Here is a 24039-nt window from a genome sequence, read left to right as displayed (position 1 = left end):
CTTTCCTTTGTATAATAATAAGAAAACTTGTAAACGAGTAGTTTTATTTGTTTATAGAATGTACAATTATTTTTTTTATTTGTAAAAAACGCTTTCAGATAATTTTGGTCATACGGCAAATCAAAGTAGAATAACTAGTACTACTATAATAATAATACTGTAATATTTTTTTTCTTACTACTACTATTATTATTATTATTGTATAATATAATAATTTTATGAACATCATAAATAATTATTTTAAATATTACATATAATAATGATGATAATGATAATAATTATTATACTTATTTTATTATTTGACGTAAGATGAGGTAATAATAATATTTTTTTCCGCTTATTATTATTATTATTATTATTATTATTATATAATTATTTTTATGATTATTATTGTTATTTTTTGACGTGAGGTTAGGAAATAATAATAATAATAATAATAATAATAATAATAATAATAATGATAAATTATTATTAATTATATAACAAATAATAATCACATTATTATTATTATTTGTTGTTGTTGTTGTTATTATAATTATTCAGTGTAGTTGCAGGTGTAGCTGACAGGTCGGGGCGGACGTGTGGAAAGTGCGTATGCGGATCGTCTCTCGCTCAGGGGGAGAGAGACATGGCGTGCTTGCTGGAGGCCCCTCTACGCATCAGCGTGTTATCGGTGAGTGTGTGTCGCTTTGTCACGCTGAAAGCCAGGCTTTTCCGTGTGCATGCACTCCGGCACCGCAGAGCCGAGCGGGTTTGGTACTGGAGCCGTGTCCTGGTGGAGCTGTAGCGGGCTTGAAGGCTGCGTTTTCTGGGCTGGAGGTTGGCTGACGGTCACCCGGAATGAGTTCTCGAGCCGGCGCGGGGTCGGAGATCTGATCGTGTGACCCGTTTTTTTTTTTTTTCGCCTCTCGCTCTCACTTGATGAACCCGCGGATTTATTGGCAATTTCCGGTGTTAAAGATGTCTAAAAACTTTGTGTCACGGGATGAAGATCATAACTCTGGAGTTTTGAGTTAGCCGGTTTTGCTAGGAGCATTCGAACTTGTCTTACTTTATACAGTGATTAGCAAGTGCACAAAAACAAGCTCATTCCATGGCCATTAGGTTTCATTCAGACGCTTTTGGATGTGTACATGAAGGAAAAAGTGGTGTTGATGTGCAGCTAGAAGTGAAAGTAAGCGAGGTGGAAACGCCCCCTGCCTTCCAGACCTCTGTGTGTGTGTGTGTGTGTGTGTGTGTGTGTGTGTGTGGAGGAAACTGACAACCCAGGAGGAAACCCAGGGATCAAACTGACATCCCTTACACTCATTTATATTGTACATTGTGGGATCTGAACAGAGTTTGGGGTGATGGATGAAAGAAATTTGCACTACCAATTTTTAAGAGACATTTAGACCAAAAGGGAAAGTACCAAATCTTTCCACACGGCACTAATAGGGCCCTAAGTAGGCTACAGGAGCTCAGAGTTCACCCCCTACTGCGTAGTGTGACTTTATAGGAAGTAGGAAGTTGTTTGGAATGTAGCCGTGTGTGTGTGTGTGTGTGTGTGTGTGTGTGTGTGTGTGTGTGTGTGTGTGTGTTTTGGTCTAGTTTGTGTATTAAGTTATAAATCTTGCATCCGTTGTCCCAAACTCCATCCAGATACACTGTATTGCCAAAAGTATGCGGACACCTGGTCATAATTATGGTGTGTGGTTTCTGAGCATCACATTCCACATTTGGGTCCAACTTTCCCTTGTAATTCGCGCTATTGTTTTAGGAAGATATTCCACTAGATTCAGTCAGGAACTGATGTAGGTGATGTGAGGAGGTCTGGAGTGCCGTCAGCATTCCAATTCATCCCAAAAGTGTTCAACAGAGCAACTGACCTCAGCAGGTTTGGGAAAGTCAGGTGTCCCAATACATATAGTTTACAATCTAAATGATAAGTCAGCATGGTGTTATGTGGGTATGATCCTTGGGGGTTTCTTCAGGGTTATCAGGTTTCTACCAATGAAAAAAAGGGTTCTGGATGGTGGACCTCAATTCAGTATTATTTGTACAGCTCTGCAAAGAGAGAAGCACTTTTGTACATCGCGCTGGACAAGGGCGTCTGTTAAATGCCGTAAATGTAAAAATAGGTTATAAAATATATAACTTCCTGAGGTAGCATGAGGAAGAAACCTTGAGAGGAACCAGACCCAAAAGGGAACCCATCTTCATCTGGGTGGCATCGTACTATAAAGATGCCAGAAGGTGTTCCTATAACTTCTACTGGTTGCTATGGTAACCCTAATCCATTGATGACGCAGCTAGCGTTCTGTTTTTCACGATGAAGCAGGTCTGCTGTCTTCACTCCCATTGGTAGGTTCTGCAATGCGTCTTTCCGTATTTACTTTGGTCACGTCGTGTCGCTGGACACAACAACATCAATTCGGATATGGGAGTCTATTATATACCATAAATGTAAGTGAAAAATGTGATATTGGGGATCCAGGATAAACGGGGTGCTTACAGCATATTAGGGCTGAAACGATTCCTTGAGTAACTCGAATACAAAAATGCTTCATCCGTTTAACTACACACAGAGCACTGTGTTTTCCCACGGAACATTATTACTGATGCACCACCAGTAAAAACTCTGGAGAGCTCTGGACAGGTAAACACTGGAAGCCTGTTTCCACCACATAAAAATAAAAGTTTGCGTTTGAGTTTTTTTCTTGCAATTCCGACATTTTTTCTCGCAATTCCCACTCTGTAGAGCCAGAAAGCTTTACACATTGAAAATGAAATAGGCTTCGATCAGTAGAATCGCACGGTATCAAACTATGCCTCCGATCCCTATAGAGATTGTGGATATTTGAGATTTAACCTTTTTATAAATGTGGTGGAAACGGGCTTCCATACAACATCAAAGAACGAAAAATGGAGGAACGGGGAGAAAACCATGAAGGACGATGAGAAGATTCAGGCCAAAGTACGACAGAAAGTTTCCAAAGTTTGGGATCATTTTAAACTAAAACATAAAGAAAACACTGTACAGTGCGTTTACCCTTTTTAGAGTCAATTGAATTGAGATGTATTTGTGTTTACATTTTGATGTAATATGGCAATTAAATGGGTTTAGTTTTGCAGATATTCTTGTAGGCAATTTCAGCAATGAAAATGTTTCTAAACAAACGACTTGTTAATTTTAAGACCTGTCTTATTTTTTCTCTTGTATATTCAGTATTGCTCTTTAATTAATAAAGAAAAAGTACTTCTTATCCGAAAAATTGATGGAATAATCTCTAGAATGCCTGATTACTAAAATAATCGATAGCTGCAGCACTACTGCATACGCATCGATTCTGCCAAATGAAAGTTGCAAGTCATCCTTTGAGTATTGCACCCTGAGCCGGCATTAGTGTGGCTAGCCCATGTAAGCTGATCTGTTTTTGGACTGTTTGGCACAGTGGAGATGAGCATTTGGACGGAATAGTATGTTTGTTAGAGAGCTGTTGGGGTCATGTGACACTGAGCGGTCGTCCTGATTTTTATAATGCAGTAATTCGAACCTCTGGTCCTCACAATTCGAACTCGTCTAGCAGTTATGATGTTTGACATACAAGACAGCTGTTTTTCCAAAACTTTAGATGCCCTTAGTGCTTAGGAAAAGTGCTCCGACACGCCAGGCCGGCTGGTCAGGTCACTACGCTGACATCATGAGGCTCTGGGGTTGCTATAAAGCGATCCAAATGGTTCCTTCTAGAAACCTCTTCCCACTGCCGAACAGGCATAAACAGAGTTATCAAGTGTCAGAGCTTTATCTTGTTGACCAAGAGAGTTGGCGATGGCCGGGTTCGGGGCGAGCGCTGGGCAGAACGAGGGTTTACCAGCTCGCGTCCTGCTGCTCTGCATGCATGTGGGATTTGAAGCGGGATAAAATGCACTGATTTGGCTTTGTTGTCTCGTCACCATGCAGGAAGTCACAGCCACCAGTCGCCATTATGTTGACCGGCTCTTCGACCCCGACCCACAGAAAGTGCTCCAGGGAGTCATGTGAGTAGACGTTGACACGTTTGGCTGTGCTTCTGTTCTCCTCAGGCCAGATTAGCCTGATGTTTACCTCAGAGCATCATGAATGTGGATAATGTGTGTGTGGGACAGTGTGAAGCAGCACCTTGTATCTGTGAACCTGCTCAATCTTTTCAGCTTTATTTTTAGCTTGGAGCTTTAGTTACGGCAAACCGTCTGCTAATTAGCTGCTTCATCTGTACAGCTTCAGCTCAGCCTTTTAACAATTTTATGAGGTTTATTGAGCTGCAGACGGAAATTATTTAGCACTTTTATTATTAAAAGTTATTTTTAAAAAAAAAGAGCCTAAATCCCCTTTTATTGTCAGTGAATGACTGTGGGTAATCTTTATAAATCTATAATTAAACCATAGAAAATTATTTTACATTTATATCCACACATTCAAGCAATAGAGAGAGAAATCCTCGGGAGTTAGAATAGTCGCATATGATATCCTCAATAGTACGTAGTTTTTCCCCCCCAGAAAAAGAGTTCATACTTTTAGTCTATAGTATAAAAAGGTAAATTGTGATGCAGAGCAAGTTTTTTTAGAATGTGTTTTTTTTTTTTTAATACCTTTTTCATTTTTCATTTGATGTAGTTTGTAAACAGGAAGTTTCCTAGTGGAACAACTCCATCACATATCCAATTATAATTCATCATTGTTGTTCTCAACTGTTAATTGGTGGGCGCTTGAGGGTAAAAACTGTTTATGGTAATTGCGCTCCTCAACCACTGTAGCAGACTGTTGATATTAATTACAGTTCAAATAAGAGTCTCAACATTTTATGTTCTAATATTTTTACTACTAAATGTTTTATAAATGCAGTTGCAATCAGCATCAGATTTATTGGTCAAGTATGCTTGATTATAAAAGGATTTTATTCCTCGTTTAAAGCAAACCAGCAGCAGTGCACATTTAACATATGCAGAAATTCAGGACTGAAACAAGACATGGACTAACACAAAAATGAACAAATAATAAAGCATAGAAGACGGTACAAATTGGCCCTTGACTGAAAGTCACACAATAGTCCAGTGATTGTATTAGTCTTTGTGTTGCAGTATCATTCCTAATATGCTTCTTTAACCAACTTAATTAATCGGCACCGATAGTTGATTGCCAGAACTATCGGCTATCTGCAAAAAAAAACATACCGATATAGTTTTTCCGGGTTGCGTCCATTACTAATGCGGCTGAGAAGGCCTGCTGTCATTACGATAGCGGCCTCTAGATGTGAATCAATGATGCCACGTGCTGGTTGCGACATTTAGCAGACGCCCTTGTCCAGGGCGACTTACAAAAGTGCTTTAAGTCTCTAGCAATGAATAAATCCACACTGGTACACTAGATTACAAACTTAGGGAGGTGGTTGCTCAGTGGTTAAAGTGGAAGGTCACGTGTTCAAATCCCAAGCTCCCACTGCTGGGCCCTTTGACAAGGCCCTTAACCCTCAATTGCTCATTTGCAAGGCTCTGGATAAGGGTTTCTGCCAAACGTCATAAATGTAAACTGTGATGCATTGGTACAGTCTTGAGTATTGTTGTGTAACATACACTTGTGTTGTTTCCACAGCGACATGAAGAACGCTGTTATTGGAAACAACAAACAGAAGGCCAACTTGATAGTGTTGGGAGCTGTGCCCAGGTAGGTGGAGCCTCATCACATAACGTCATGCCTGCCCTTCATTCAGCTCCAGGAGTCACATTCTATACAGAGATTCTTTGTGTACATTCAGATTTGAAGCAGTTGTGTGCTAATAATATCGTATTCACGTGTTAGAGCTTTACAAAGCACACTGCTCATATACTGTAGTTCAGTAATGTGTAAGGGGTTGGTTTGGTGGACTGAGGGTTTTAGAGACTGAGAGACTATGTAGTGGTGATCAGTTCAGAGCCTGGATCATCTAGAGCAGTGAGGTTGGGCAAATGAAATGGTTATAACATCTGGATAAGTAACTAACCTGACTTTGTTATGCGTAACCAATAGTGATGACTTCATGGCTGTATGTAGAACACATCGGTTGAAATTGATTAGGTTTTGATACATCATGAGACTTCTGTCTAGTACTACCAATGGTCATCATCAGTGTAAAATCAGCAAATGTGGGTGGAAAAAAAAACCTCATCCTCATGAGCTGCCTTCAGGTAAATAATTAACACGTAATGGATGAAAGTTTGACTTAAGATGTGTTTTATGGACATCGTACTCCATACTTAGTCCGTTTGCTGTTATAATAACCTCCACTCTTCTGGGAAGATGTTCCACTAGAATTTACTGTGTGCTTTTGGAGATTCATGATCATTCAGCTACAAGAGGTGAAGTCAGATACTGATACAGGTGATGTGAGGACGCCTGGGATGAGCTCACCGTTCCAATTCATCCCAAAGGTGTGCAATAGGTTTGAGGTTCGAACTCTATAGCAGGCTCATTCAAGATCTTTCACTCCAATCATAGAGCTTTGTGTACAGGAGCATTGTCATGCTGGAACAGGTTGTTCAAAAGGCTAATTTATTGCTAATGCATTCAAAGACGACCTACAACTACAATTGCATGCCTCCTGGTTTGTGGTAACAGTTTGGGGAAGAACCATATCAGGCTGGAAAAGTCCGCTATCCCAATACTTTTGTCCCTGTAGTGCTTGTGATTGGCTGAATGATTTTGAGATTTGCCATGTTTTTCTTTTATACGTCGATGGACACCAAACTACTGTTCCCCTTATGGAGGACCTCTTTCTAGAGAGCATACTCAAGCATTAGTAGATGAAGTTCACCGTTCCTGTATTTGGGTAAAAGTGCTGCAGTAACAGTGGAAGTATGTGAGTAATTGTACTCCCTTTTGAATGTATTTCAGAATCGAAATGTGCCTCCGATTACACCTTCTCGCCTTCTGTGTTTTCACGTATGCAGGGCTCAGAGTTTACTTACAGGTGCGCACTTTCTCCCGCCAAGTTTTTTTTTAACTTTTATAAACGATGACTTTCCCCACAGAAAGTGGCGTACGCTCAAAACGAGGCTAAAAGCGTGTACGCCACTTTCCGCGCAAAGGTTACGATTTATAAATAAGACCCCTGGACAGGTAAAAACAGAAGACACCACAGAATGAAAAATGGAGAAAACAGCGAGGGGCGAGGAGAAGATTCAGGCCAAAGAACACAACAGAAAGTTTGGGATCATTGCAAACTAAAGCATAAAGAAAACACAGTGCAGTGCGTTTACAGTTTTTCAAGTAATTGAAATAGATTTTTATATTTTAATTGATGAATTATTATTATAATTTTTTTGTATTAAAATTTTGATGTGATAGTGCAGTTAAATGCACTAAAGACGTTTCACAGATTGCAATTTCAGCAATAAAAATGTAAATTTTTCTATTAAAGAAACAAATTACTTGCTTTTATGTTCAGATTTGTTTTAAGAGACCTGTCTTATTTTCTCTTGTATATTTAGTGTTGCTCTTTTAATGAAGAAAAAGTCTGATTAATCGATGGACTAATCGGTTGAATACGATTTACTGAAATAATCGATAGCTAATGTCAAAGTTTTCCCAATATGATAAAAAAATAGAGATACATGAAAAATATACAAGTGCTGATGAAGTAAAAATACTTATTGTCCACCAATGTTACTTCTTTCATGTTAGAACTGTCATATAACATTTATTGTGTGTGTGTGTGTGTGTGTGTGTGTGTGTGTGTGTGTGTGTGTGTGTGTGTGTGTGTGTGTGTGTGTGTGTGTGTGTGTGTGTGCAGGCTCTTGTACTTACTCCAGCAGAGCTCATCCAGTGCGGGGTTGAGGACAGAGTGTGCAGTGGTGTTAGGCAGCCTGGCCATGGGCACCGAGAACAACATCAAGTCCCTGGTGGACTGTCACATCATCCCCGCGCTGCTGCAAGGTCTCCGTCCTTTTCTCCCCCTGTCTCATCCTGATTTCTCCTCATTTCTGTGCCCAATCTAAGCCATGTACAGAGCGAAACAATGATCAATTGTGTCTCATGCGGCAGGTCTCTTGTGTCCTGACCTGGTCTTTATCGAGTCGTGTCTGCGCTGCTTAAGAACAGTGTTCATCAGTCCTGTCACGCCGGTGCAGCTACTCTACACGGTAAGACGATGATGATACATGCAGAATTCTTGCTCTTCATCAATGGTGGACGAAGTACCATGTACTTGAGTGCAGGGATGGGTGGTATTTCAGATACATGTATTTCAGATATGAAATAGGATTTAGTCATTTGTATTTGATACGGTTGATTAAAAAGTATTCATATTTTGTATCAAAATACTTAAGTGTTTAGTGTAGTTTTAAAACACTGTCAAATACTTTGTAAGAAGTCTCCATGATGACGTCATAAAAATGGGGCCTCTGATTGGTTCTTATTTAGGAGTTTGGCCAGACTTGTTGATCAGAACAAAAAAATGTATTCATATGTAAGAAGGTGATGAAGGTAAGAAATGGTGTCAATGGAATAGGAGTCCAATGATTGATAAATATATATTTGATTGCTGGATATTGTGCTCTAATTGAAGTAGCTGTTTAGTAGGATCATGACTTTGCCATACCATTGAATGACTGCCTGACTCATAATATATTGTTATATTTATAATTAACTTTATCTTACGATTAATTAGTTAGAAACTAGACGCTATGAATGCAGGTTGTCTTTTTATGAATGACTTGTTTGTCATTGAGTTGTTGTTGCTGATGTAAAGTAGCTCTTCATTACCAAACACTAAGTAACTAAATTAGGATACAATTATGAGTCATTCACAAACTGTTCAACATTAAACTGTTGGTTACTTTAAAAACTGGGCGATCACAGGGATTATGTATGTAAATATTTTATCTGTTAACTGGTTGCATATGTCAGATTTATTGCACGACTCGACCAGAGAGAAGCTGTTGCTATCAAACATTGGTGTCGGTGTAATTGTGGAGTCGGTGTAACGGTGTAACAACAGCTCAAACAGGCCAATTGAAGGAAGGTTTGCGAAGAAATGTCATGCTCCATTGTGACAGGTTTTTTTTTAAATACAAAGATTCAGTAGTTTATTTTGATACACTTTAAGTTCAGATATTTCGATGCATCTTTGCCCAACCCTGGTTGAAAAAAAGTAGAGATACAATTATTAAAATACGACTTCAGTAAAAGTAAAAGTGCTCCTTTTAAACTGTAACTTAAGTAAAAGTACAAAAGTATTTGCCTTCAAATGTATTTAATCATCTAAAGAACTATTATTATGGCTATAATGTTTCTATTATCATTTTTATCACAAGACTCTTAGCTTAATCAACAAGTTTTTGTGAAAAGACTCTGTTACTCTTAACACACAAATCTATTAATTTGAATGATATAATGAGTCTTTTTAGTGACTTCAAATAAAGCCACAGGTGAGTTCGAATCAGGAGTTTCTTCACCATTGTAGAAGTATGTTAGTGTGAGTAGATTCCACCAAGCGCCAGTTAAAACAAGTTTAAAACAGAGCGCACGCTCGACCCTGATTGGTGGATTGCTGCGCGATTGAAGTTTTTTATCCTCATAAATAAAAAGAAACGACTGATTTCACAAAATGTAAAAAGTGATATTTGACTTTAAAATGTAGTGAAGTAAAAGTCTCTGCAAATGGAAATACCTCAGTAAAGTACAGATACGTGAAAAAGCTACTTTAGTTGTTGTTATAGGGTATTGTTGATCAATTAAATCCATTGTAGAATAAAACTGTAACATGACAAAATGTGGAAAAAGTGAAGCACTTTGAATACTTTCCGGATTCACTGAACATTTGATCATTACTGTCTACCACTGAACATCACATAGGATCATATACAAGTGATTTAAGATCATGCCGTGTTAAATCTTTGATCATAGAGTTAAGATGTAGACATGTTCATAAGATACACACTCCTGCATACTCACCCTCTGCTTCTCATTAGGACCCCACTGTGATCCCTCACCTGATGTCTCTACTGAGCCGGTCCCAGCGCACACAGGAGTACATCACCCAGATCTTTTCTCACTGCTGCAAGGTAGAACACACACACACACACACACACACACACACACACACACACACACACACACACACACACACACACACACACAATACATAATGATATTTGTAATTTACAGCACAGTCAAAAGGCCACTTTGTGTGTTGTGTTCAGTCGTTAAACCACTTTCTGCTGAATTTCAGTAACATTTATTTATTAGATACTTGGTCTAATGACAATAGCCCCCCCTTCAGGGGAGAGGAAAAAATAAATCAATAAAGTAATACCTCCGCACTCGTCAGCTGCAGAACTCGTCAAATTCGACGCTCGTCACGTTATGACGACTGAAAATGTTTTGGCTTATATAACTTATAATACATTTCTTTAATATTTTTTGACTGTATCAATCTGGGGATCTGTTTGTTGAACAGAGTTTATAGAACATTGAGCTACTTGGAGTAATCTAATTAAGTGCTGTCTTCATTAAGTTATTACTCGGGAGTGCAGTTTTAACTCCTGGGCAGGTTTTAAAGGCTTTTCCCATGTCTGTGTTTGTTCAGACTGCAGAGCATCAGACAGTTTTGTTCAACAACGGTGCAATCGAGAACATCGCGCCACTGCTCACTTCACCATCCTATAAGGTACCTTACATGAGACTTTGCGCACACACACACACAAAGCATAAATATACTATACTCTAGATGGTGTTAAAACGAGACAGACTTGTGTTGTGACGATACCAAAATTTTTACTTTGATACCTAAATTATTATCATGATACCAAATACTAAATCGATACTATTTAAAAAAAAAAAACACTATTGATAACACTGCCCCTATTGATGAACACTTGGAACTACAGCTGGCACTATTAAAGTACCAGTACTAATAAATTAAGAATCGTATAGTTTTTTAAAAAGCTGGGTATTGCAATATCTTTCTAGTACTGGTATATCGTGCAACACTAAGGACACTAACAGACACCATTGTTGCTCCGCAGGTGCGCATGCAGGCGTTAAAATGTTTCTCCGTCCTTGCATACGAGAACCCTCAGGTCTCCATGACGCTGGTGAATGGTAAGAGGATCACTGCTTTGACCACCTGAACCCGTTCTTCAATTTCAGCTTTTTTTTTCTCAGTCAGTTTTAAAAGTTCAAAACGTGTGTAATTATCAGTGCCGGTGGACAGCGAGCTGCTCTCTCAGGTTTTTGTGCGGATGATGCAAAGAGATAAACCCATCGAAATGCAGCTGACTGCAGCCAAATGGTGAGGGGCTCATTCATTCCTACACAACACACACTGAACAGTGACTCTTCTCCTTTTACTCAATATGTGAGAAAATATTATTAGGATATAGAGAGCTTTCAACAATGTGTAATTATGTTGAAAGTTATCCAGGCTTATTCTGCCCTCTAGTGGTAAGATTATATAACTGCTATACGAAAATTGTGTTTCAATATAAACTCGGGATTCATTTCTTTTTCTTTCCCACCTCCCCCCAATACCCCTCTCTCTTTCTTTCTTTCTTTCTTTCTTTCTCAGTTTAACATACATGTGTCGAGCAGGTGCCATCAGGACAGATGACAGCTGTATCATACTAAAGGTAGCTCCAGACCAACCTATCTTTTTCTTTGTTCCTATTTAAGATCATTCTAATCTATATATATATATATTTTACGATATAATATTTATATGCACGCTATATTGTATAGTGTGCAGATTGATGTCAGGCATCACAGACAAATTCATTACAGCTTATGTAACTAATCAGCTTTGTTTGAGGCCGGTGTGTGAGAGGTCTAAGGCGTGTGTGTGTGTGTGTGTATGATTAGACTCTACCGTGCCTGGTGCGCATGTGCAGTAAGGACCGTCTGTTGGAGGAGCGGGTGGAGGGGGCGGAGACGCTGGCCTACCTGCTGGAGCCGGATGTGGAGCTCCAGAGGATAGCGAGCGTCACGGATCACCTGGTGGCCATGCTCGCCGACTACTTCAAATACCCCAGCTCAGTCAGCGCCATCACTGACATCAAGAGGGTGAGGCGCGCGCACACACGTGCGCACACACACGTACACACGTCAGTTTTTCATTGGTATTTAAAGGTTACCGTTTGAAGGCTACATAAAACATTTACAGTGAAATAGATAATGTTGACGTGGATCTGTGTGTGTTTCTGTGTTATGGAGCACTGCTGTGATCAGTCAATAAAGCGCACACTTCACTTCATTAAGGAGAGATTGGGCCATGTTTCATTAGAGTAGGAAGGGTTTTTCCATGGATTATCTCTCTGTCTGTCTCTCTCTCTCTCTGTCTCTCTCTCTGTCTCTGTCTCTCTCCTTTTGTCTGTCTCTCTCTCTCTCTCTCTCTCTCTCTCCCTCTTCCTCTCTGTCTCTCTCCCTTTCTGTCTGTCTCTCTCTGTCTCTCTTTCTCCCTCTCTGTATGTCTCTCTGTCTCCTCTCTCCCACCCGTTCCTCTCTCTCTTCCTCTGTCTCTGTTTCTCTCTCTCTTCCTCTCTGTCTTTGTGTGTGTCTGTCTCTCTTTCTCTCTCTCTCTCTCTCTCTCTCTCTCTCTGCATGCTGGGAAGGGGAAGTGGGAGGAATCACACAGTTTAATATTTTTCTTTTTCTTTTTTTCTAAAACTTTTTATTTGCACATTAAGTCCATGTGTGTGAGGGTGTGAGTAGTGTGTGAGTGTGTGAGTTCCTATTCTCCGGGAGCAGTAGTGTTGTGGAGGGCTGGAGGAGGGATGGGGTCTCACCTGAGTGTGGAGACGCTATTTGACCAGTGTGTGACCAGCGTGAGAGTGTCTGTGGAGGACGTGTTGTTGGATATAGCTGAACGTGAGCTCCCCCCGTTTCGGGACGTTTGCTAGTGGTGTAAGAATGGTTCCGCTCAGGTGTAAAAGCCCGGCACTGAAGCATGTGGTATCATTCAGGAGACGGGTGTACATGTTCCTGAAGTCGCCGACCCTGAACGAGTCTTTCCGCTGTAAAAAAAAAAAAAAAAAACAAAAACGTACATGATGTGAGTGCGGTAATATCGGGCATGTGAAACTCCCCTGTCCCTACAGAGACGGGGCAGAGAGGGAAGCAGGTCTGAGTAACACGGAGGAACAGGTGAATACTGGAAATGATGGAGTTATAACTGAGGAGCAGACTGTGAGTAATCAGGGTGAAAGTGTGGAGGAAAATACAAGTGATAGAATCAATGGTACTGAGATGGATAAAGTGAGTGTAGCTGAGGAGAGTTCAGCTGTAAATGGTGTCTCTAGTGGTGAAAATGCTGAAGTGCAGGCGCCCGGGGTAACTGATCAGGTCTGCAGATTAGAATAGTGAAGAGGCTGAGGGTGATCATGATGATGCACAAACCAAACGAAAAAATTACTAAATAGGTCAAATGAAATACAGATCACTCTCCTGTCATCTATTTTCTTTCTGTTATTTTCCCCCTCTCTCTCATCCTCTTTATTGATATATATTTAAAGGGTGGGCTCTTAAAATACCAATGGGGGACAGGATATGAGAGAAAGAATTTATTAATGTAAAGGATGTAAATGTCAACACACACTGATGGGGACAAGGTGGTGGGAAGGAGAATGCATTTTTAATCACAAAACAACGATTCACTTCGACAGCGATTCATTCTCATCCAGATAAGAATGGAGAGGAGCCTCAACCACAAACCAGTAGCATTCTTCTCTATACCATGATTGAATTGGATTTAGTTGATGTGTGGAGGAACAGAAGTAAAGTGTTTCACATGTGTGGAAAGTGGTAGATTCTAAGATGCCAGGTGTGAGATTGGACAGAATATATCCAAGTACAGTGGAACCTCGGGTTACGAACGCCCCGGCATACGTATAATTCAGGTTACGAATCGCAGTTCATCAAAATTTTTGCCACTGGTTACGAACAATATATCAGGATACGAACGTCGCTCACCAAAAAATCTCAGGCAAGTTGGTTGTTTTTGCTCTATCCACGCAGCTCGTCACATCAGTTAGCGTCCTGTGTCCCTAGCGAGAGCATCGTGTTACTTATCCGCTTGAACTTTTCCGGCAGCAGCGTAACAACTCGTTAGTTGATGCTCGTGGAATGATGAGATGGACAACATTAGCCGATGCATAACCACTTTACTTGTTTTTATGAAGATAGATTAGCAGGGTTACAGTCTTTTCCAGTACAATACCCATAATGAATTTCACTCTGGACTTCAATACCAACTGATAGTAGCCTTAAAGAAACAGCTCTCATTTTCCTCTAATGCAACAATTGTCTCAGCGTTCGTGTTAATAACACTGTCTTTAATATTCTATAATATAATATATAATAATATATAATAATATAATATAATAAGATTCTCCTTCAAACAATAACTCTCCCTCCTCCCCTTCTCTGACGTCGTCTCCTGCAGCGAGTCTTCTCAAAGGAAAGTACCGGTAAAGATCTTTTCCTCTTTTGTATGTTTTTATGTGGTATGATTTTAATATAACATGTTAAAAGTAAATAATATTAGTGAATATTGGCTTTATTTTTATTTAAGTAATATTTTTGGTTGTCCAGAACGAATTACCGAAGTTTCTGTTCATTATTATGGGGAAATTTGTATCGGGATACGAACTTTTCAGGTTATGAATAAAGTACCGGAACGAATTAAATTCGTAACCCGAGGTTCCACTGTAGTTTAGAAAATACTAATAAGTAATGCAGCTATAATCCCCAATGGGTTTTCTGACCATGATATGATCACTATAGATTTGAATCTTGTAAAACCACTATGTCCAAAATATTACTAAGTTATTTTCAAGTTATTACAAGACGAGATGTTTTTGAGAGAGGATCAGTTTGAGAGGTGGGAAGTAGGTAAACTAAATATTAGGGTTCTTTGTCCATGTACAAACCACCTATCGAGAGAAGGACTGGGGATCTGCAGTGGCGAGTGGTGCATGGTATAATAGGTAAGGGTGAAATGAAACAAGGTTTCTGGTTCCTCACAGAAGGGACACTCCCCTTCTGTGAGGAACCAGAAACCTTGTTTTATTTGTTTCTCAACTGGTTAAGATTAAAACCTTTGTTCTGGAAATTTCAGGAGTGGTGTAGGACGTTGGGGGAGTTTTTCACACCAACACTTTTTTTGTTTCTGGCCCCAAAAATACAAAGAGCAGAAAAGATACTACTGAACTTTTTATTTGGGGAAGGAAATCTAGCCATACAAAAAAATGGAAGCTAAATGGAAAAGGATCAACTGAAGTGGTCCCTGTTATTAGGGGGCTAATAAAAACGAGAGTAAAAATCGAGGAAGCGTATCACCAGATGGTCAAGAACATGGAAACTTCTCTTTTCAGTGCAAATAAGGAGTAAATGAATGTATTTGTGAAGTTGATCATGACAGTTTTCTGCAACTTGAAAGTTTGACTTGAATCAAATGTTCCAACTTTACAACATTTTTTTATTTTACCCTCAGTGTAGTTGCTTTGTCTCCCTCCTCCCCTAAAAGTCAAGTGTTTCTCTCTCTCTCTCTCTCTCTCTCTCTCTCTCTCTCTCTCTCTCTCTCTGTCTCTAGCTGGATCATGACTTGAAGCACGCACATGAGCTGAGGCAAGCAGCCTTCAAACTCTACGCCTCTCTCGGCTCTAACGATGAAGACATTAGGAAAAAGGTTAGATGTCACACAGCACGATGTCTTACTCAAGATTTAGTCTTCCCTTGCTCCCACTCTTCTGGGAAGGCTTTTTTTTTTTTCTTGCAGTGTGGCTGTGGGCATTTGGGTTCATTCAGCTGCATGAGCAATAGTGAGATCAGATAATGATGTGGAATCTGGGGGTGCAGTTGGTTTTCCAGTTCATCTAAAAAAAATTGAGGTGCAGGTTTGAGCCTTTTGGTTCCAGCACAGGTTAATTTTAATGCAATAAAAAGACATTTCATACAATTTTTGAGTTAGATTAAATTCAACTTCATTGTCATTGCACAAGTTACGGTACAAGGCAACGAAATGCAGTTAGTATGTAACCAGAAGTGCATTGGGGCAATGTCAAATATTGGCATATGTACAGGTTGGTAAGGCTGTGATATATGATAGAAAAAATAAACCATGGCAGATGAATAATACAAATATAAAAAGCAATTAGCTGCAACTTGCAACTTTTCATAAGGATTTTCCCCAAAAAGGGGTTCCACTTTTTTTCCCCGAAAACATGAACAAATAACAGCAGCACATTTGAATCTGTTAATGCAAATATCAAATAAATAAATCTATCCATTTCACTTATTTCCATAAAATGTGTAACAGCATGCAAGGGTTCACAAGGACAGACTTTTCAGGCTCTGCTTTTTAACTGATGAACAAACAGCAGCAAATTAAAATCTATTAATATGAATAGCATTGAATCAGAGATTTAATCTCTTACTGTATTTTTGGTTTTGTATTCTAAAAAGGTTCAAACACAAAAGCTTTTTATTCACAACAATAATTATTTATCGTGCTGTTTAATTTTTTAATCATGCTTTTCTAAAGGAAATCTTCTTCTTTCGGCTTCTCCCATTAGGGGGCGCCACAGAGGATCATCCGTCTCCATCCCCCCCTGTCCTCTACATCTGCCTCTTTCAAACCAACTACCTGCATGTCTTCCCTCACCACATCCATAAACCTCCTCCTTGGACTTCCTCTTTTCCTCCTTCCTGGTGGCTCCATCCTCAGCATTCTCCTACCAATATAATTCATGTCCCTCCTCTACACATGTCCAAACCATCTCAATCTCTCCTGCTATCACTCTTCTCCAACCACTCCACCCTGCCTGCACTCTTTTTCTCACTTCTCTAACACACACTTCATTACTTTGCACTGTTGACCTGAACTCCTCCTCCTCCACACACACACACACACACACACACACACACACACACACACACACACACATTAGCCTGCTTGGTTAAATACTATATAAAATAATGTTTTATTAATATACAATAGAATAAATCAAATGATAAATTTGTTAGACTAACCCAGCCATTAGGGTTGCACAAGCCAGTGCACTCTTGGTGCCGGTCCCAAGCCCGGATAAATGGGAAGGGTTGCGTTAGGAAGGGCAAAAACATGCCAAATTAAACATGCAGATTACAAACCTGAGTTTCATACTGTTTTGTATACAGTAAGAGTGTAGTGGAGGTAGCAGAGCTGAATATGTTGAGGTTTACGTTGGGAGTGACGAGGATGGACGGGATTAGAAATGAGTTCATTAGAAGTACAGTGCATGTAGGACGTTTTGGAGACAAGGTGAGAGAGGTGGGATTGAGATAGAACATGAACATGTTCAGAGGTGGGACATGGGGTATATCAGTAGGAGAATGCTGAGGATGGAGCCTCCAGAAAGGAGGAAAAGAGGAAGGGAAAGGAGGAGGTTTATGGATGTGGTGAAGGAAGACATGCAGGTAGTTGGTTTAAAAAGACAGATGTAGAGGACTGGGGGGTATGGAGACGGATGATCCGCTGTAGCGACCCCTAATGAGAGCAGCCGAAAGAAGTTGTTTAAATTTGTTACACTCCATTTGTTTAATTTAGATGTAGGTGTGTGTACAATTGCTTAGTGTTGTACCGGGATAAATCCAGGGCAAACAAAATGAATGTTAATAATTGCAGACATAGGAAACAGGTGCTCTTAAGAAAATTCTATAAAAACGTTATTAAATTCATCTTTCCGTAGCTAATTTTTTTGTAGCGTATGTCTACTACTTGAAATGCAATGTGATTTGATTGCCTTTCGCTGATTATACAGATTGTTGTAGATCATATCTGTTTCTATCCCTACAGATCACTGAGACGGAGAACATGATGGACAGGATAGTGAGTGGCCTGTCTGAGTCCAGCATAAAGGTCCGCTTAGCTGCTGTCAGGTATTGTACTTAACTGTAAATCCATGAATCAAATCCACATTCAAGGCTTGAAATAATTCTCTTTCCGCTTTGTTTCAGTCCACACACAGTTCTTTACATCCTGAGAAGGGAGAATCATAACTTATACTGCTTTTTATGTAGTATTTGCTCTCATTCCCTGCGTTTTTCTTGTTTTTTTTTTTATTATAATTTTTTCATTTCTTTTATTTTTAAGGTGTCTGCACAGTTTGTCACGATCGGTACAGCAGCTAAGGACAAGTTTCCATGACCATGCGGTGTGGAAGCCACTAATGAAGGTTGGATCTTTGAAGATCGCTTTGGTACTTTTTTTATGAGCTGTGTATTAAAATCATAGGGTTTTCTGACTGGTGTCTCTCTGTGTGTGTGTGTGTGTGTGTGTGTGTGTGTGTGTGTGTGTGTGTGTGTGTGTGTGTGTGTGTGTGTGTGTGTGTGTGTGTGTGTGTGTGTGTGTAGTTGTTACAGAATGCCCCAGATGAAGTGCTAGTCATGGCCTCTTCAACACTATGCAACCTGCTACTGGAGTTTTCACCCAGCAAAGAGGTCAGTGATTGATGCACACACACACAGACCTTACAATGCTATAATTCAGGAATTTCACAACGTGTAAATCCAGCACTGTATTTATTAATCTGGATATCTGCACAGCCCATCATGGAGTCTGGAGTGATCAATTTGCTATGCAGCTTAACACAAAGCGACAGTCCTGCACTGAGGGTTAACGGCATCTGGGCTCTCATGGTGAGAACTTTAGGATTTTAATGCTACTTTACTGGCAGTCTTTGAAAAGTCTGTGCACTATTGTAAAGTTGTGTGTGTGGTTGTAGAACATGGCTTTCCAGGCTGATCAAAAAGTCAAGGTGGAGATCATGAGAGCGCTCGGGACAGAACAACTTTTCCGGCTCCTCTCGGACCCCGACACCAACGTGCTCATGAAGACCCTGGGACTGTTACGCAATCTGCTCTCGACACGACCGGTAAGACACACACTAACACACCACATAACTCCATAACATAACCAGTGTGTGCTAGAGTGGAAAACTGAGAAAAGGTGTCCATTTTTTTCATTTCATTTGCACCCTTCTGAAGATACATCATTTTTATTATAAAAACACGCCGGTCGTTCTGTTATAATGTGTTCTGTTGCTTGGTAAAATTCCACTTATACCAGATGGCATCAAAAAGCTTCGAGAACAGTTTTGTAACCCGCCAACAGATGGCAGCACAAGGATGCACGCGCAATCACGGGAATCACCGCCGTTCGTAAGTCAGCGTGTCAAGATACCGAGAGATGTGCAACCGGTGCTATTCTGACCACGTGTGTTACCACGTCTGCTATCGTGTCACCGAGCTCTCCTCACACGTGAGTTTCTCACCGGAAACAATGTGATCGCGCTTCCGCACCTACTCCTCCTCGTCAGATTTGGCTTCTGCAGACTTCACCGTCTTCCTGAAGATGAAGATCGAGCTCAAAGGTCGGCGTTTCGACACCACAGCGGAGATCCAGCGCAGGGTTCTTGACAGGCTTCGGAAAGAAGATCTCCAGGACACAAACGTTAATAAATAAAGTACTTCCTTCTTATAAACGGAACAAGTCGTATTTAGTCTTTAGAAAAAAAGTACCTCAGAAGCATGATTCAGCATTTTTGTGCTGCCTATCTATTATTGATGCTCTGGCCAACCTCCTAGGGAACATCTAGACACATTTTTATCCACATGTTAAGCAAATCCTCTCACACACTTTTTTCTACAATATCTTCTATTCTTTGCTATACACTGCCATGATCCTCCATTCGAACTCGCACACCTCATCATCTCAGTGCACTCATTCCGAGGACTTTGAACATTTATAAGCTTTCTTAGACTTTCAGTCACACACACACACACACACACACACACACACACACACATGCGGTAATCCTCGCTGTATCTTTTCTAGCACATAGACCAGATCATGAGCTCCCATGGGAAGCAGATCATGCAGGCAGTCACACTGATCCTGGAGGGAGAGCACAGCATAGAGGTTAAAGAACAGGTACGAACAGAACCTTCAAAAAAAAAAATGGGCTTTTTTTTTTTTTTAAATCATTAACGTCCGTCTCTGTTTAACGCAGAACCGATTCAAACGTAACGCGCTTCTTTTTTTGCATTTTCAGACGTTGTGCATACTGGCCAACATCGCCGACGGAAACACAGCCAAGGAGCTCATCATGACGAACGACGACATGCTTCAGAAAGTCAAGTACTACATGGTATTATGTTATTTAATCTCGTTTCATATATGATTTCATACGTAGATATAAAGCTCTTATATAGCAGTGCGTATTATTTATTTATTTTAATTCTGTGATTCGATGAACATTATTGACCCATGATCGGTTTTCTTCACGTCGCTGCAGGGGCATTCCAATGTGAAGCTCCAGCTGGCTGCCACCTTCTGCATTTCCAACCTGGTGTGGAACGAGGAGGACGGTGAGGGTGGAAGAAAAAACGGTTTAGTATTTAGAAATTCTTAGTCATGCACGACTTTATATGGACCAAAGTTCGTGGACATCTGATTATAAGATTACTTTTTCGAATATCTACTTTCACATTCAGTCCCCATTTGTCATAGAATTACCTCCACTCTTCTGGGAAGATGTTCCACCAGATATGTGGAGATTTGTACATGTTCACAAGGGTGTTAAAGTCAGGTGTGAGGTGGGTGAGGTGAGGAGGCCTGGGGGTGCAGTCAGAACTCTACAGCAGGAGATCTTCCACTCTAATCCATTGATGAGATATCTTCAGGTTTAGGTTTCCTAGTTTAACTGAAGGGAAAATCCTACCGAATTTGTGGTAACAGTTTGTGGAAGAACCACATATGGATGGAAAAGTCAGGTGTCCCAATACTTTTGTTGATATAATGTATAACAGCAATATTTTTTTGTTTTATTTATTTGTTTGTTTATTTATTTAATACTTCACAATGAGCAACGCTTGAATTCAGACAGCAAGATGATTGAACTTAAAGACTAATCACTCATCTTCTGATAAGAGTTTTCTTCTGGAAAAAAGAAAGATGGACCCGTCTCGGACAGAACGAACACGATGGCACATGAGAAATGAGTTTAGCAATGTATTATTTTTGATATTGCACTGGATTACAGACTTCTCACAGTAGCCTGGGTTCAATTTCACCTGCTAATCTTGTTTTTTATTTATTTTTTATTTTTTGGTAGAACATTGATTTGTACATTCATACATTTCCACTTCCACATGCTAGTCAGGGTCTCGGAGTAAACACCCTGGATGGATCACCAGTCCATTGCAGACCATACAAACACACAGACACACACACACACACACACACGGCTGACCATGCTTCCAGATGTTTGAGAACAGTGTCAGGTTCTAATCAGACAATCGGATGCTTTTCCGTCTTTTTCCTTCAGGTTCCCAAGAAAGACAAGATAAATTGCGGGAAATGGGTTTTGTAGATATTTTACACAAACTCACCCAAGCATCAGATTCTAACCTCAGTGACAGGTAACACACACACACACACACACACACACACACACACGTACATTGACATTCTGTTGAAGTAGTCCATTTTCTTTATCTCTCTCTCTCTCTCTCTCTCTCTCTCTCTCTCTCTCTCTCTCTCTCTCTCTCTCTGTGTGTGTGTGTGTGTGTGTGTCTCAGAGCAAAGACAGCGATGCAGCAGTACTTGGCATGACCCCGAGCGAAGGCAGCCATGACTGAGAGGATTGACGTCCCCTAGCCTCTCTTTTCTTTTGAGTTTTTTTTGGTTTTGTTGTTGTTGTTGCACAAGACACCTTTCGAACCTGCGGAGAATCTTTCACACAATGCGATAAACTAGAGATCTGATTGCCAGGGGCAATGGAACGCTTGCGGAGATGTCTTCTACTTTTTTGTGCTGAACTCATAGAAGATGGGTTTTGTGGCTTTTTTTCTGTTGGGTTGAAATTTTTTTTTGGGGGGGGATTTTGAAAAGTGATTCGGTAAAAAAAGAAAACCCTGCAAAAAAAAGGACTTTGATCTGCTTGTGCTGCAGTGCCACCCGGTGGTTTGGATGCTTTGGTGCTTCGGACTTCGTCTCACACTGCTAAGCTGAACAGACTAACGGCAGGGTGAAAGGGAGCGCCGTCTCCTGATTTCAGTTGGCTGACTTGTTATTGTTCTTATCATAATTATTAACATTAATTATTAATGAAAAAAAAAAGACTGCTTTTTGTGGACACATACCTCGTAAATATTTCTCGCTCTCTAAATATATATATATAAATATATATAAATATATTTTTTGATTTATAAACCCCTCCCCCCAGATTTTTTTTTCGTGTGTTTTTTTTTCCATTAAATGATCATTTGTATGATTATTACTGAATTGTTTGACGATATGAAGCAGGAGCTGTGAAAACTGTTCTTGTGGGGGTGAATTGAGCAGACCTGCATTAAAAATAATATAAATATGTAAAAAAAAAAAAAAAAGTCACCAAACATAAAAGTGTGCTTCAAATGCCTTTAATTTCTGCTTTGCAACTTGCATCTCCAGACTGGACAATTCTTCTTATTTCTTCACTAATTTATGAAATTAGTTTATTGATTGAAATTATTTTTAATGACGTTCTGTGAACGTTCCCCCCGGCACCTGTTACCTGAATTGCAGAATATATATCGAAGACTGGGACTAACAGGTGGGAAGCTTCTGCTGTTGGTTGTACTGTTGTACTTGTTGTTCTCTTGAGCAGAGTCTGCCTCAGTTTTTCCTTTAACCTCCAGCGTTCACTCCTTTCTTTTGGAAATTGACATTGAATGTTCCCATTGAAATATATGCAGACCACTGCCACGGAGCCGGCCACCGCTTACTGTGTTTTATCTTCTAGATTATGTACGAAGTGGTTTAGTTCACTTGTGATGTGTTTGAGGTCACTGAGATGTTTATTTACAAATTTGTACACTCATTCTTTAACAGTCCAACAGGTTTTAGTGGGTTTTTAATCCTGACCCATGAATCAAGTTCAAGTTTATTTCTATAGCGCTTTTCACAACAGACATTGTCATTGTGTATTTATCCTTGATGAGCTTAGATGTTATGAGGAAGAAACCTTGAGAAAAACCAGACTCAAAAGGGAACCCATCCTCATTTGGGTGATATCAAGAGTGTGATACAAAACATTGGAGAGTGAGAACCAACATGAGCAACTGAATGTAAGTTTATGGGTAGATCCCATAGATCCAACATCAGCTTCTCCATGAGAGAGCCTGTTCAAAGAAGTCTCATGTCAAAATTACAAGAAGTGGGCTCTAAAGGGTGCTGATACATCGATAGATTGCTGGGTCGTCATCTACTCTTTGAAGGTCCATAATCTTCATGAGGTGGGACACAACTGAACTGGCGTAACCTCAGGATTTGTAGAGAAATAATCAAATACAGTATTGATGGTTTATGTAGTTTGTACTTAAATACATAGAGAAGGAGTAGCTCACTGGTTAAGGCTCTGGGGTGCTGAATTAAAGATCAGGAGTCCAAGCCCCAGTACCACTAAGCTGCCACTTTTGGGCTCTTGAGCAAGGCCCCTAACCCTCTGTGCTTCCAGGGTGCACATGGCTGTCCCTGCGCTCTGATTCCAGCTTCATAACTTCGCTGGGTTATGCAAAGAAAGGAGCCCCTTTATAGTGTATTTTCTCTGAATTAATGAACCTGTGAGATTTAAAAATGCAGAGCAGATGGATGCATATCAGTTACATCATGTCATTCTGGATTTGATAAAATGATGGGAAACTTGTATTATTACTATGTTTTGATGGCCTGGCTAATGCAATTTCTCCGGGCATGAAGACTGGATGACTAGGATGTTCCCTGTCCTGTTCCCTTCCTACTTACCATTAAGATAAAAAGGGAATCCCAAACAAAACTTCATTCTTTTTCCTACATACCTGCTCGTCTCATCTAGTCTCTTCTGAGTCCTTTAGCATCTTCTGATCAGCACATATCTGTATGTAAGCTCAGACATTTAGCAAAAAGAAGCTATTGCCTTTATCAAGCCAATTTGTTTCATGACCTGCATATGAGTCATTACGACTCTTCACACATGTTTGTTCAAGTA

At 40.0% G+C, this 24039-nt stretch overlaps 1 protein-coding gene across 2 annotated transcripts; it reads left to right on the top strand.

Annotated features, from left to right (window-relative positions):
* The first annotated feature begins 547 nt into the window (after positions 1 to 547).
* On the top strand, positions 548 to 22788 carry armc8 (armadillo repeat containing 8). Of its 2 annotated transcripts, none has more exons than XM_046845684.1 (22): positions 548 to 673; positions 3944 to 4020; positions 5612 to 5683; positions 7788 to 7930; positions 8039 to 8136; positions 9967 to 10059; positions 10584 to 10664; positions 11023 to 11098; positions 11198 to 11288; positions 11565 to 11625; positions 11855 to 12055; positions 15582 to 15677; positions 17826 to 17908; positions 18123 to 18204; positions 18383 to 18469; positions 18575 to 18667; positions 18754 to 18903; positions 19866 to 19961; positions 20083 to 20178; positions 20326 to 20419; positions 21358 to 21451; positions 21611 to 22788. In XM_046845684.1, the coding sequence occupies exons 1-22, from the start codon at positions 629 to 631 to the stop codon at positions 21642 to 21644; spliced, it is 2043 nt and encodes a 680-aa protein (XP_046701640.1). In that variant the 5' UTR covers positions 548 to 628; the 3' UTR covers positions 21645 to 22788. The 2 variants fall into 2 exon arrangements, with proteins under 2 accessions (XP_046701640.1, XP_046701641.1); XM_046845685.1 differs by having other exon boundaries at positions 549 to 673; positions 20326 to 20398.
* The last annotated feature ends 1251 nt before the right edge of the window (positions 22789 to 24039 follow it).

Source organism: Silurus meridionalis, chromosome 3, assembly GCF_014805685.1.
Source record: "Silurus meridionalis isolate SWU-2019-XX chromosome 3, ASM1480568v1, whole genome shotgun sequence".
NCBI classification, from domain to species: Eukaryota; Metazoa; Chordata; class Actinopteri; order Siluriformes; family Siluridae; genus Silurus; species Silurus meridionalis.
This window is presented reverse-complemented; position numbering and strand designations above follow the sequence as displayed.